The following is a 15,476-nucleotide window of genomic DNA, read 5'->3' as shown; positions in this document are numbered from 1 at the left end:
GGTACGTGTACACACTCTTCCCCTCTCATTGCTATGCATCTCCTAGATAGATGATCTTGCGTGAGCGTAGGATTTTTTTTAAATTGCATGCTACGTTTCCCAACAGATCTATCCATGGAGATGCATAGCAACAAGGGGGAGAGTGTGTCTACGTACCCTCGTAGACCGTAAGAGGAAGCATTTCACAACGCGGTTGATGTAGTCGAACTTTCTTCGCGATCCAACCGATCTAGTGCCGAACGCACGACACCTCCGTGTTCTGCACACGTTTAGCTCGGTGACGTCCTCCGCCTTCTTGATCCAGCAAGACGGCGAGGTAGTAGATAAGTTTCGGCAGCACGACGGCGTGGTGACAGTGATGGTGAAGTGATCTCTGCAGGGCTTCGCCTAAGCACTACGAAAATATGATCGGGGGTGTAAACGATGGAGGGGGGCGCCGCACACGGCTAGGCAATTGTCTGTTGTGTGCTAGGCGCCCCCCTCCCACATATATATAGGTGGGAGGGAGGGAGGAGCAGCCAAAAGAGGCGCCCAAGTAGGAGGAATCCTACTTGGGGTCCCTCCCAAAGCCGCGCCCCCTCTTTTCTTATTTGGAGTGCGGGGAAAGGCAGGGGAGGGTGGCGCCCCCCCTTTCCTTTCTCCCATGAGAGGGAAAGGCAGGAGGGGCTAGCCCTCCCCCTTTTCCTTCGCTAGGGCTGACCAAACAAGGGAGGGGGCGCACCAGCCCCCTTGTGGGCTGGTATGTCCCCTCCTTTGGCCCATAACTTGTCGAGGGGGGGGTACCCGGAACCCCTTCCGGTGACCCGATTCCTTCCCGGTACGTCCCGAAACACTTCCGGTGTCCAAATAACATCGTCCTATATATCAATCTTTACCTCTCGACCATTTTGAGACTCACCGTCATGTTCGTGATCTCATCCGGGACTCCGAACAACATTCGGTCACCAAAACAAATAACTCATATAAAACTATATGGTCAACGAACGTTAAGCGTGCGGACCCTATGTGATCCCGTTATCAAATGGCAACTCATGTCTATGGTTAGGAAACCTTAACCCTCTTTGATCAACGAGCTAGTCTAGTAGAGGCTCACTAGGGACACAATATGTGTTTATGTATCCACACATGTATTTAAGTTTCCGGTCAATACAATTCTAGCATGAATAATAAACCTTTATCATGATTAAAGAAATATAATAATAACCATTTTATTATTGCCTCTAGGGCATATTTCCTTCACTACCCACCTAGACTGGCCTTTGAATCAGACACCGCTTTGTCCAGTGAATAACCATGAGTGGTTCATGTGAGTGACAACTCTTCCCACATTGCCTTAGTTGCAATATCCTCCACGCAATCCTCCATGAGATTCTCCAACCAAGTAGGTACGGCAACAAACATTTCGAATACATGTGTCTGATGCACATGCCGAGAGAGTGCATCCGATGCGGTATTTGTAGTGCCACACTTGTACTGGATCTTATAATTCAGTCTCATCAATTTGATGAATGCCTCGTGTTGGATTCCCGTATGCAATGATTGGTTAGTAAGTGCAATAGAGCTTAGTTACGATCACAAATTATGATGTTGAAGGTATGGTCATCATTTATCGACAACCAGAAGAATAACAAGACACTCCTTTTCGTATTTGATGAATGCTTGATTCTTCTTGGCACATAACGCTTTCTCAAGTACGTTAGAGGGTGACCTTGTTGCGTCAACACCGCCCTACCACTTCACTGCATGCATCTATTTCCAAAATAAAGGGTTGAGAAAAATTGGGCACTGCTAAGACTAGCGTGCCGTCCATGACTCGGGGCTGGTCTTGAAGGCGACTACCACACCTTTACATATGTCTCCAGAGCACACCAAAATCAAGGACACTTCTGGAGAAACCCTAATAGCATAGGAGTCCAAGCTCCAAGAGTGACAAGGTCATGATGTAGAAATAGTTGGGAAAACACAGGTCGCTTTGGTAAGAATGTAGATCAAGTGAACATCCTCCAATCGCCAAATGAGTGTTTGGATGAAGGGGGGGTGGAGATCCCAACCTTGGAAAAGATTTTAGAGGAAGGAAGAAGGAGGGGGGTTATACCCCCAAGCCCAAATGACCATTGCCCGACAGGCAACTCCAGGCACCCGGACAAAAGGGATCCGGACACCCAGACCGAACAACGAGTCGACAACAAGGAGCACTAGGCACCCAGACCAACCAGAGGGGAAAACCCCTACTTCGGGCACCCATGGTTCAGGACCACGGGCACCTATACCATGATGAGGTGGGTGGTTGCTCTGTGATGACTCCGGGCACCCGGACTTCCTGTCTTGTCAATTTTTGCATGGTAAAAACCATTCCATTTGGTGGCATATTTGGGAGAATAGAGTGTACATGGATGGAATGAGTTTACCAACTCTCTCAACATAGCGACTTTCTCAGTGACTCAAATTAAACCAAAAAATTTATGAGCCAATGAAAAGCACAGTCTTTTCTTCTTTCTATATAGGGCGTTAGTGATGTCTTGTAGACACACATGAGAGTTTCAATGTCCCGAGATTATACCTGGCCATGGGAAACCTGACCCGGTCGACCCTACCCGAACCGGGCCGGTCTTGCCCATGGGCCAAGCCTGGGCCTAACTTTTGAGCCCAAAGGCTGGGGCGGGCCGGGCTTGGGCTTAGCATATCTGCGTTTTAAGGAAGAGGCCTGACCCGAGGCCCGAGGCCTGATGGGCTTTGCCATTAATGGGCCGTGCCTGGGCCTAAAATCCAGGCCCGAAGGCTGGGCCTAGGCCTAGGTTTTCTGCCGCGGGCTTTTTAGGCCCGGCCCGGCCTGACTTACGGCCAGGTATACCTGAGATACACTTAACAACTGACATTAAATCTCCCTAATCCTATTGTCAACAACACAAAAGCAATAGTTGAGTGATATCCACTTTCAATCTTCTCCTTTTTGATGAACTGATGATAAATACACAAAATTATAGTTTTTTTTAATATAAAGATTCATATTGGAATTTCTAAATTTGAGGAAAGGAGTCGAGTTTCACGGCGCTGGCTTCTGTTGCCCCTGGACTGCGCCCAAACGTCCGATTTATATCAGACGGTTCCTATGGGCGCGTGGCTCGGCAGGGGATTCGATCCATTCCCTTTGTGTCTTATCTCCGGCGCAAAGAAGCCTCCAGCTCCGGCCGCTGAGCCAACCAAAACGGAAGCCATGGCGACCACGTCGACCACCCCGTTCCACCGTCTCCTCGCCCCGGCCCGGTCGAACCCCGCCGCGCGCCTCTCCCTCTACACCCGCGGCCCTCCCACGCTCTCCTTCTCCCGCTCCATCTCCGTCCGCCGACGTCTTGCTGCCGCATCCAAGGACACCGCCAGCGACAAGGGGCAAGAACAAGAATCGTCCACGGCAGCGGGCGGAGCCGCGGAGCCGGCAGAGGAGGAAACACCTCCTGGTGAAAAGTCCTCAGATGAAGTGGCGACGGAGCTTAAGGAGGTGATGCGTGCGCGTAAGGAGGCGGAGGTCGCCGCAGGCGGCGGTGGGTGGTGGGCCGGGGTGGCGCAGGAGATGACGGAGATCGAGTGGCCGGCGCCGGGGAAGGTTCTGGGCACCACGGGGGTCGTCCTCGGGATCATCGCGGGATCCACGGTCGCGCTGCTCTCCGTGAACGCGTTCCTCGCCGAGCTCTCCGACCGTGTCTTCGCTGGCCGGGGTCTTCAGGATTTCTTCTAAGGGTGAAGCGGCATCAATTTGTCTCCGTTTATATTTCGAGAATTCAGATAGGCGTATTGCAAGGTTGATAGATTGAAAATGGCTGTGTTGCTGCAAGAGAAATATGATATGCTGTTCCGCAGACAATTGCATTGTGCTAACCTGTGCGTGCGATTCGGTCTTCGGGAAAGAGTTTTGGCTGGCATTTCTGTGTTAACTACTCTTACTCCGAGAAGAGAAACCTAGCTGAGTTTCTATGTGGGTAACACAAAGTAAAGCTGGTTAATTTACTCGGAAAAACTGATAAACTTACTTGCACTTGGCAATACTTTCTATTTAGTGTAGTGATTTGCTAAAGCTACATTTCTCATCCACAAAACATTTAGCTTAAGTTGTAACCTCAGGGAACACCCTAATCTATCTTGTGAACCCAAGTGTATGGCCATTCTTATCTACAACCTCATTCCCGAGCAGTGACATTCACAGGCAGATGATGCAATTCTTCATGACATACATGTATATTGGGTATTGAATTTCGGTGTTGGTTCCAGATCATTCATATTCCTTGGGTTGTCAGCATATATGGTTTGGAAGATAGGATCGCCTCTCCCGACCATGGTTTATCTGCATGGCTTGGTATGGATTGCTCCCTGCTCTTTTTCTATGATCATGACATACATGTATATTGGGTATTAGATTTGGGTGTTATTCCTGTATGTTTTGGTATGTTATAGGTTCAGCTATTGGTCGTGACATGGACAAATTATTTGTCATCGATATGCAAGCATTTCATAGCAAGAATTGTGCTAACAACAGTTACACTTTCTGAAGTTCTCTGGAATGGCATGTCTGCAATGCAGCGTGCTTCAAGATTGCAACCAAACGCCACTGCAGAATGACGCATTGACGCTACTCCGAGCTTGGTTGAAAGTTGAAACGTACTACCTGTAAGCTAATACTTTTAAACGTAGTGATCTAAAACGTCTTATATTAATTTACAGAGGGAGTAATTGCTATGGCTATACATACGATGCTTTTTTTGTCCGGCCTGCTGCATTTTGCTTCTGGGTGTGAATGATTCGATCTTCAGTGGCGTACAGAAATCGTATGTGTGGTGTTGTACGTGTGGCATCCTTCTGAAACTTGGGACTTGCAAACTTGGCAAGAAAAACAGTCCATGATCCGCGGGAACTTTTACCGTTTCCTGCAGGAAATGACCATTTAATATGAGCTTTATAATTGCCGCAGATCAAATATTCTCTAAAACAAAGTCATAGTATGACTTTTGTGATGTTTCCACTCCATGGTCTTACTTCTATCTTTTGCTGCTACACTGTTATGTGCCTCTTTCCTTTTTCGTTGTTGTCTAAACAAACCTAATGGAAGGCCTCAAAAGGATACCAGAGACCAGCCTCCCGACCCCCGCGTCGTCCCCAGGCGACTCGGGGGATCCCTTCTCGCCGGCCGGTGCCGCACCCCTCTCCTCCCCCCTCACCGCCGCCGGAAGATGTGGCCGGGCTAAGCCCGCGGTGCGGACGGCGGCGGCGGGGCGTTCGCTGCGCGGCGACGAGGTTCCTTGGTGGTGGGAGGCGCTCTTTCCCCCGGCTCGGCGGCGCAGCCGCGGCGGCTTCCCATGTGCAGCGTCGGTGGCTCCCTGCGTGGATCTCGCGCTAGCGCTTCCGGATCCGGCCGGCGCAGGTGAGGAGGGGTGGCGGCTTTGGCGGCCCGGCGGCTTCGGCGGCCCTGCGACCGTGGCGTCTCGGTGGTTGGCTTCTCCGCGGACGCCCCTTTGTGTTGCGGCGGCGGCTCCCAGTGTGCAGCGACGGCGGATCCCAGCGCGGATCTCGTGCTTCTGGACTCGGCCAGCGCGGGTGCGGAGGGGTGGCGGCCCTCGTGCCCCTGCTCGTGGGCGGTGTACTCGTGTGCGTGGTGGCTGCGTGCTGGATGCGGTCCCTTTGGCTGCCTGAGGTGGGGGAATGTGGATCTGGCAGGCGGCCAGATCTGGCTTGCCGATGCTGCTCTGGCTGCCGGTGAGGAGTGGGTTGTGGTGGCTCTCCGATGTTGCTGGCGCGACGTCTTCGCAGAGGTGGGCGGGCCAGCGTGGGGGTGCCGGTGGTGACGGGTGCTCCGGGCGAAAGTTTTGCCAGGTTCCGGCCGGCGGCGTCGTTTCACCTCCTTGGAGGCGCCGTCGTGGAGCCTCGTGTCCGCCACCCTCGGACCTTGCTCTAGGGGTGAAAGCCTAAGGCCCAGCCGGGTCGGGCGACGGCGTCATCACCGTCGCTTCCCTCTTGGGGGCGTCACCTTGAAGAGCATTGGTTCCCATTTGCACGCTTCATGGGCTGGACACTCGCGACATTGCGGTCGGCTGCTGCCCGTCCGGTGATGTGGATGTTAGCGCGGCTTCTTGTGTGGTAACGATGGCAGTTTCGAGCAGAGCAGGCTTGCAGATGGGTCTTGGTAGTTGGTCTCTTCCGACGTGTTCGAGGGGTTGCCATGCCCCGCTTTGTCTTCCTGAAGTCGGAGATGCTGAGGAGGGGCCCTTGCGGCGACGATGACATGAGACGGGTGGTTAGCTCTGGCGCTGGCTCGGCGCTAGCCCAACGCTTTTCCCCTGGGATGCTTGTCGATAGAGTCAGAGTTGTCTGGTCGTCGGTGCGTGTGGCTGACTATTGGGCATCGGCCGGCGCAGACCTCGATGCTTGTTTGCGGTGAGGGCTTCTTCGGTGGTCGTCGATGGTGGAGTTGGAGTCGCCCTCGCGGAGGTGTGATGACGATGACGTCTGGCTGCAACCTCGATGACGCTTTTCTCCTCGGCCGCGTGTGTACGTTCTTGTGTGGGTTGCCAGGCCCCCCTGTGTGGGCATGTTGTAATGGTTTTTGCCCGATTTTCCGTTAATTAACCGGGCAACTCTCTTCTTCTTTACTAATGAGATGAGGCAAAACTTTTGCCTCTGTTTATAAAAAACAACTAATTATAGGAAAACCCCGTGAAACAATTGTAGACAATTCGGCAAAAAATTGATCATTTTGAACAGAAGCTGTAAAATAGTTCAAACGTTTTTATGGTAGGACGGTCTGGAGGAGGTTGTATGAAAGATAGAAATACCGGAGCTTTTACTCTTTACTACAAATCTTTTGTGAAGAAGTTTCGTGTCGGAGAGGTTTTGATAAACTCAATATATTTTTCACTGAAGTTTTTGTGTTCCAGGTACTTTTAGATGCAACCAACACTTGCAATTTTTTAACTTTTGAAAAAGTCAATGAGAACCATGGGTTACTTCTGTGATTTCGTTTCAGAATTATTTGCCTAGGAGAAAAATCTCCAAAGTCAGCATAAGTAAAATGTTTGAATTTCAGTATCCACTAGTTTTTATAAAAAAGGTTTTCGCCTTGCTTTATATATAAAACAAATTGTCAGAGCCACAAAGTCCACATAAGACACAACATACAGGTCCACACACACGAAACACCAAGTGCACAAATGTTCAGCTGAGGGCACAACTCAACAAGCCTTAAAAATAAAAGACGACAAAAGGCCTCGCAGACGTAGAAGGGCCACCAAGGCTAATCCAGCTCTGGAGGTGGTGGCGGGAGCGATGGAGACAAGCGAGGAGCAATCGCACGCAGATCTGTAAAGATGGAGGAGATGGCGTCTCGGTCCGGGGTGTGGCTAAGTGGCCACCAAAGCTGCAAGTAATCACACATTTTAAAGATCGCGCCAGTGGCCCGTCGGAGAGGTACACGCTGGATGACTAGACGGTTGCGAACAGTCCAAAGGGTCCACACGAGTACACCGATGCAAAGCCACCTAATGTGGCGAGCCTGCGGAGGTGAGGCCTGAAGGTCGTCGAAGAGGTCGGGGAAGTTGGAGTTGCACCAACGACCTCCCGAAAAGCAACTCCAAAGGAATTATGCCGACACACAAGAGAAGAAGATATGGTTCGAGTCTTCTACCGTCCCACAAAGGGGGCACAAGCCGTCACCAGGACCATTCTGTTTAAGCACCTCCACGCCAGACGAGATGTGGCCCCGGATCCATTGCCATAGGAAAATTCGGATCTTCAGGGGGAGCCTAATGTCCCACACCTGGGCAAAGGGGGACGTGGCGGGCGTAGGTAGGATGGCCTGGTAGAGAGATTTAGTGGAGAACCTCCCAGACGGTTCCAGGCGCCATGAAATCTGGTCGGGCGGGCTATCCACCTCCGGAATGTGTAGCGCAATGAATCCAAGAGGTCGCACCATTCCACCGACTCCGGTGGTCCAAATGGTCTACGAAATGCCAGACGCCCGAAGTCAATAAGGGCCACCTGGACGGACACATTCGGAACCACCGCTATGCAGAACAACCCAGGGAATCTAGCCACAAAGGGGATATCCCCTGCCCACTGATCGAACCAGAACAAGGTCGATGCGCCCGACCCGACCGCAATAGAGGTCCCGATGCGGAGGACCGGAAGGAGCTGAATAACGGACTGCTAGAATTGAGAGCCGCCATATTGTTGGCAGAAGGCTAGTGGCCGACCGCGGAGGTACTTATTCCGGATAATGTCAAGCCAGAGGCTCCCCTCCCCATTTGCGATCCGCCACAACCAACGAGTCAGGAGGGCGATGTTCATGCGTTTAGACAACATGATCCCAAGCCTGCCCTGTTCGCGGGGTTTGCAAATGTCAGGCTAGCTCACCCATATGATACTTCTGCTTATCACCTTCCCCGGCCCAGTAGAATCGGGCCTGGTACTTAACGATCTCGTGATGGAGGGTCGCATGGAGGCTATAGAAGCTCATGATGAATAGGAGTAGGTTGGAAAGGGAGGAATTATGAGGATTGTCCGAGCAGCCTTAGAAAGCCATCGCCCCTGCCAGGGCTTGATGCGCCGAGGAAGTTTGTCCACCATGGGCGGGAGGTCCGCGACGGAGAGGCGCGAGTCACTAATGGGGATCCTCGGATAGGTTGTGGGGAAGGATCTCAATTGGCAGTTAAGGCGGTCGGCAATGGCCTGAGATTCGGTGGGCGAGTATCCCATTACCATCAGTGCGCTCTTGTCGAAGTTGATCTTGAGGCCCGGCATCTGTTGGAAACATAGTAGGAGGAAATTAAGGTTCGCGATGTCCTCCGGGCCGTCAGACATCATGATAATGGTGTCATTGGCGTACTGCAGCATAGAAACTCCCCCCGAGCCAACAAGATGGGGGACAACGTCGTGGATGTGTCCTGCGACCTTGGCTCTGTCGAGGATCGTAGCAAGGGCGTCAACCACCATGTTGAACAAAAAGGGGGACAAGGGGTCGCCCTGTCTTGATGGCTCGTGTCCACGTCAGTATTTCCCCGAAGAGGAAGGGATGATGCAGCACAGCTGCGGTAGGTATTTTCCTCATTTATGAAACCAAGGTTATCGAACCAGTAGGAGAACCAAGCAACACTATGTAAACGGTACCTGAATGAAGGAAATATGCCCTAGAGGCAATAATAAAGTTGTTATTTTATATTTCTTTATTCATGATAAAGGTTTATTATTCATGCTGGAATGGTATTGATCGGAAACTTAAATACATGTGTGAATACATAAACAAATACCGTGTCCCTAGTAAGCCTCTACTAGACTAGCTCGTTGATCAAATATGGTTAAGGTTTCCTAACCATGGACATGTGTTGTCATTTTATAACGGGATCACGTCATTAGGAGAATGATGTGATGGACAAGACCCACCCGTTAGCCTAGCATAATGATATATCAGTTTATTGCTATTGCTTTCTTCATGTCAAATACTTATTCCTTTGACTATGAGATTATGCAACTCCCGGATACCGGATGAATGCCTTGAGTGCTATCAAATGTCACAACGTAACTAGGTGATTATAAAGATGCTCTACAGGTATCTCCGAAAGTGTTTGTTCAGTTGGCATAGATCGAGATTAGGATTTGTCACTCCGAGTATCGGAGAGGTATCTCTGGGCCCTCTCGGCAATACACATCATAATCTTGCAAGCAAACAACTAAGGAGTTAGTCATGAGGTGATGTATTAAGGAACGAGTAAAGAGACTTGCCAGTAAAGAGATTGAACTAGGTATGAAGATACCGACGATCGAATCTCAGGCAAGTAACATACCCATGGACAAAGGGAATTACGTATGTTGTCATAACGGTTCGACCGATAAAGATCTTCGTAGAATATGTAGGAGCCAATATGGGCATCCAGGTTCCGCTATTGGTTATAGACAGGAGAGGTGTCTCGGTCATGTCTACATAGTTCTCAAACCCGTAGGGTCCGCACGCTTAACGTTTAATGGCAATATAGTATTATATGAGTTATGTGATTTGGTGACCAATGTTGTTCAGAGTCCTGGATGAGATCACGGACATGAAGAGGAGACTCGAACTGGTTGAGAGGTAAAGATTGATATATAGGACGATGGTATTTGGACACCGGAAGTGTTTCAGAGGGTACCGGGTATCGGGTCACGGGAAAGGAGTTTGGGCACCCCGACAAAGATATGGGCCTAATGGGCCAAAGGGGGAACAGACCAGCCCCTGGTGCGCCCCTTCTTTGGACAGCAGGCCCTAAGGGAAGGAAAGGGGGGAGGGCTAGCCCCTCCTGCCTCTCCCTCTCATGGGAGAAAGGAAAGGGGGCGCCACCCTCCCCGGCCTTTTCCCCATGCCTATATAAGGCAGGGGGCGCGGCTTGGGAGGGACTCCAAGTAGGATTCCTCCTACTTGGGTGCCTCCTTTGGCTGCTCCTCCCTCCCTCCCACCTATATATATATGTGGGGAGAGGGCGCCACACAAGGACACACAATTGCCTAGCCGTGTGCGGCGCCCCCCTCCACCGTTTACACCCCGGTCATATTTTCGTAGTGCTTAGGCGAAGCCCTGCGGATATCACTTCACCATCACCGTCACCATGCCGTCGTGCTAACAGAACTCGTCTACTACCTTGACGTCTTGCTGGATCAAGAAGGTGAGGGACGTCACCAAGCTGAACGTGTGCAGAACGTAGAGGTGTCGTAGCCTCATTATTTATGAGCTTAGAAAGGACAGAGGGGCTATCCAAAGCATTTAAACCCGGGAGAAAGCCCTTGGCCCTTTTAGAGTCGGCCATAGCGATAGAAAGGTGAACTTAAGTAAAGACGAGGGCAGCGAGAGGAAAGGCAAATCTTTTCAAAAACCGTTTTAGACGTGGGGGAGAGGAAAACGAGAGGCGAATGGTGAATAATGTAATGTAAGAGATGAGAGTTTATGATGGGTACTTGGTATGGCTTGACTTGGCGTAGATCTCCCCGGCAACGGCGCCAGAAATTCTTCCCCCTACTTCTTGAACTTTCATTGACTTTTCCCTTGAAGAGGAAAGGGTGATGCAGCAAAGTAGAGATAAGTATTTCCCTCAGTTTGAGAACCAAGGTATCAATCCAGTAGGAGACAATGCACAAGTCACCGAATACCTGCACAAACAATCAAACAACTTGCACCCAACGCAATACAGGGGTTGTCAATCCCTTCACGGTTACTTGCAAAGGTGAGATCTGATAGAGATAGATCAACAGTAAAGTAAATATTTTTGGTATTTTTGGTTTATAGATTGGAAAGTAAAAGATTGCAAAATAGTAGATCAGAAACTAATATGATGGAAAGTAGACCCGGGGCCATAGGTTTCACTAGAGGCTTCTCTCAAGATAGTAAATAATACAGTGGGTGAAAAAATTACTGCCGAGCAATTGATAGAAAAGCGCAAAGTTATGACGATATCTAAGGCAATGATCATGAATATAGGCATCATGTCCGTGTCAAGTAGACCGAAATGATTCTGCATCTACTACTCTTACTCCACACATCGACCGCTATCCAGCATGCATCTAGAGTATTAAGTTCATAAAGAACGGAGTAACGCATTTAGCAAGATGACATGATGTAGAGGAATTAACTCAAGCAATATGATGAAAACCCCATCTTTTTGTCCTCGATGGCAACAATACAATACGTGCCTTGCTGCCCCTACTGTCACTGCGAAAGGACACCACAAGATTGAACCCAGAGCTAAGCACTTCTCCCATTGCAAGAAAAACCAATCTAGTTGGCCAAACCAAACCGATAGTTCGAAGAGAATTACAAAGATATCAAATCATGCATATAATAATTCAGAGAAGATTCAAATAATATTCATAGATAAGTTGATCACAAATCCACAATTCATCGGACCTCTGAAAACACACTGCAAAAAGTATTACATCGAATAGATTTCCAAGAACATCGAGGAGAACATGGTATTGAGAATCAAAGAGAGAGAAGAAGCCATCTAGCTGAAGGAAATATGCCCTAGAGGCAATAATAAAGTTGTTATTTATATTTCCTTATATCATGATAAATTTTTATTGTTCATGCTAGAATTGTATTAACCGGAAACTTAGTACATGTGTGAATACATAGACAAACAGAGTGTCCCTAGTATGCCTCAACTAGACTAGCTCGTTAATCAAAGACGGTTAAGTTTCCTGACCATAGACATGTGTTGTCATTTGATGAACGGGATCACATCATTAGAGAATGATGTGATGGACAAGACCCATCCCTTAGCTTAGCACAAATGATCGTTTAGTTTTATTGCTATTGCTTTCATCATGACTTATACATGTTCCTCTGACTATGAGATTATGCAACTCCCGAATACAGGAGGAACACCTTGTGTGCTATCAAACATCACAACGTAGATGGGTGATTATAAAGATGCTCTACATGTGTCTCCGATGGTGTTTGTTGAGTTGGCATAGATCGAGATTAGGATTTGTCACTCCGTGTTTCGGAGAGGTATCTCTGGGCCCTCTCGGTAATGCTCATCACTATAAGCCTTGCAAGCAATGTGACTAATGAGTTAGTTGCAGGATGATGCATTACGAAACGAGTAAAGAGACTTGCCGGTAACGAGATTGAACTAGGTATGATGATACCGACGATCGAATCTCGGGCAAGTAACATACCAATGACAAAGGGAACAACGTATGCTGTTATGCGGTTTGACCAATAAAGATCTTCGTAGAATATGTAGGAGCTAATATGAGCATCCAGGTTCCACTATTGGTTATTGACCGGAGATGTGTCTTGGTCATGTCTACATAGTTCTCGAACCCGTAGGGTCCGCACGCTTAACGTTCGATGACGATTTATATTATGAGTTATATGTGATTTGATGACCGAAGTTTGTTCGGAGTCACGGATGATATCACGGACATGACGAGGAATCTCGAAATGGTCGAGACATAAAGATTGATATATTGAACGATGTTATTCAGACACCGGATGGGTTCCGGGAGGTACCGGATAAATATCGGAGTCCTGGAGGGTTATCGGAACCCCCCGGGGGAACTAATGGGCCTACATGGGCCTTAGTGTGGAGAGAGAAGGGCCACAATGGGCTGGCCGCGCGCCCCCGTTGGGTCTGAATTGGACTATGGGAAGGGGGCGGCACCCTCCTTTCCTTTCCTTCCCTTCTACCTCTCCCTCCTTCCCCCTTCCACCAAGTGGAATCCTACTAGGACTTGGAGTCCTAGTAGGACTCCTCTCCTTGGCGCACCCTACAGGGGCCGGCGGGCCTCCCCTCCCCTCCTTTATATACGGGGGCAGGGGGCACCCTAGAACACACAAGATCAATTGTCTTAGCCGTGTGCGGTGCCCCCCTCCACAGTTACATACCTCGGTCATATCGTCGTAGTGCTTAGGCGAAGCCCTATGCCGGTAACTTCATCATCATCGTCGCCACGCCGTCGTGCTGACGGAACTCTCCCTCATCCTCAACTGGATCAAGAGATCGAGGGACGTCATCGAGCTGAACGTGTGCTGAACGTGGAGGTGCCGTACGTTCGATACTTGGATCGGTTGGATCGCGAAGACGTTCGACTACATCAACCGCGTTACTAAACGCTCCCGCTTTCGGTCTACGAGGGTACGTGGACACACTCTCCCCGCTTGTTGCTATGCATCTCCTAGATAGATCTTGCGTGATCATAGGTAAAATTTTGAAATACTGCGTTCCCCAACAGTGGCATCCGAGCCAGGTCTATGCGTAGATGTTACATGCATGAGTAGAACACAATGAGTTGTGGGCGATAATAGTCGTACTGCTTACCAGCAACGTCTTACTTTGATTCGGTGGTATTGTTGGATGAAGCAGCCCGGACCGACATTACCTCGCCCCGTTCATGAGACTGGTTCTACCGACGTGCTTCGCACACAGGTGGCTAGCGGGTGTCTGTTTCTCCAACTTTAGTTGAATCGAGTTTGACTACGCCCGGTCCTTGTTGAAGGTTAAAACAACACACTTGACGAAAAATTGTTGTTGTTTTGATGCATAGGTAAGAACGGTTCTTGCTAGAAGCCCGTAGCAGCGACGTAAAACTTGCAACAACAAAGTAGAGCACGTCTAACTTGTTTTTGCAGCGCTTGTTGTGATGTGATATGGTCAATACGTGATGATATATAAATTGTTGTATGAGATGATCATGTTTTGTAAAAGTTATCGGCAACTGGCAGGAGCCTTCTGGTTGTCTCTTTATTGTATGAAATGCAATCGCCATCTAATTGCTTTACTTTATCACTAAGCGGTAGCGATAGTCGTAGAAGCAATAGTTGGCGAGACGACAACGATGCTACGATGGAGATCAAGGTGTCAAGCCGGTGACGATGGTGATCATGACGGTGCTTTGGAGATGGAGATCAAAGGCACAAGATGATGATGGCCATATCATATCACTTATTTTGATTGCATGTGATGTTTATCTTTTATGCATCTTATTTTGCTTAGTACGGCGGTAGCATTATAAGATGATCTCTCACTAAATTTCAAGGTATAAGTGTTCCCCCTGAGTATGCACCGTTGCTACAGTTCGTCGTGCCGAGACACCACGTGATGATCGGCTGTGATAAGCTCTACGTTCACATACAATGGGTGCAAGCCAGTTTTGCACACGCCGAATACTCGGGTTAAACTTGACGAGCCTAGCATATGCAGATATGGCCTCGGAACACTGAGACCGAAAGGTCGAGCATGAATCATATAGTAGATATGATCAACATAGTGATGTTCACCATTGAAAACTACTCCATCTCACGTGATGATCGGACATGGTTTAGTTGATGTGGATCACGTGATCATTTAGATGACTAGAGGGATGTCTATCTAAGTGGGAGTTCTTAAGTAATATGATTAATTGAACTTTAATTTATCATGAACTTAGTACCTGATAGTATTTTGCATGTCTATGTTGTTGTTGATCAATGGCCCGTGCTACCGTTCCTTTGAATTTTAATGCGTTCCTAGAGAAAGCTAAGTTGAAAGATGATGGTAGCAATTACACGGACTGGGTCCATAACTTGAGGACTATCCTCATTGCTGCATAGAAGAATTATGTCCTGGAAGCATCGCTAGGTGCAAGACCCGCTGCAGGAGCAACTCAGGATGTTGTGAACGTCTGCCAAAGCAAAGCTGATGACTACTCGATAGTTCAGTGTGCCATGCTTTACGACTTAGAACCGGGACTTCAACAACGTTTTGAATGTCATGGAGCATATGAGATGTTCCAGGAGTTGAAGTTAATATTTCAAGCAAATGCCCGGATTGAGAGATATGAAGTCTCCAATAAGTTCTACAGCTGCAAGATGGAGGAGAATAGTTCTGTCAGTGAACATATACTCAGAATGTCTGGGTACCACAACCACTTGAATCAACTGGGAGTTAATCTTCCTGTTGATAGTGTCATTGATAGAGTTCTTCGATCAC

The 15,476-nt window shown here is 48.9% G+C and overlaps 2 protein-coding genes across 2 annotated transcripts; one reads left to right on the top strand and one right to left on the bottom strand.

Annotated features, from left to right (window-relative positions):
• The first annotated feature begins 3,123 nt into the window (after positions 1 to 3,123).
• LOC109762011 (uncharacterized) lies at positions 3,124 to 3,942 on the top strand. The gene has a single exon (XM_020320817.4). The coding sequence runs from the start codon at positions 3,215 to 3,217 to the stop codon at positions 3,731 to 3,733; it is 519 nt and encodes a 172-aa protein (XP_020176406.1). The 5' UTR covers positions 3,124 to 3,214; the 3' UTR covers positions 3,734 to 3,942.
• Positions 3,943 to 8,493: 4,551 nt separating this feature from the next.
• On the bottom strand, positions 8,494 to 8,973 carry LOC141041001 (uncharacterized). The gene has a single exon (XM_073507111.1). The coding sequence runs from the start codon at positions 8,971 to 8,973 to the stop codon at positions 8,494 to 8,496; it is 480 nt and encodes a 159-aa protein (XP_073363212.1).
• Between the last annotated feature and the right edge of the window lie 6,503 nt (positions 8,974 to 15,476).

Source organism: Aegilops tauschii, chromosome 2, assembly GCF_002575655.3.
Source record: "Aegilops tauschii subsp. strangulata cultivar AL8/78 chromosome 2, Aet v6.0, whole genome shotgun sequence".
NCBI classification, from domain to species: domain Eukaryota; kingdom Viridiplantae; phylum Streptophyta; class Magnoliopsida; order Poales; family Poaceae; genus Aegilops; species Aegilops tauschii.
Note: the sequence above shows the minus strand (reverse complement) of the source record. Positions and strands in the feature narration are given on the sequence as shown.

Excerpts from the sequence above, each read along its gene's own strand:
- LOC109762011 (XM_020320817.4), top strand. The coding sequence starts at position 3,215 with ATGGCGACCACGTCGACCACCCCGTTCCACCGTCTCCTCGCCCCGGCC.
- LOC141041001 (XM_073507111.1), bottom strand. The coding sequence starts at position 8,973 with ATGGTGGTTGACGCCCTTGCTACGATCCTCGACAGAGCCAAGGTCGCA.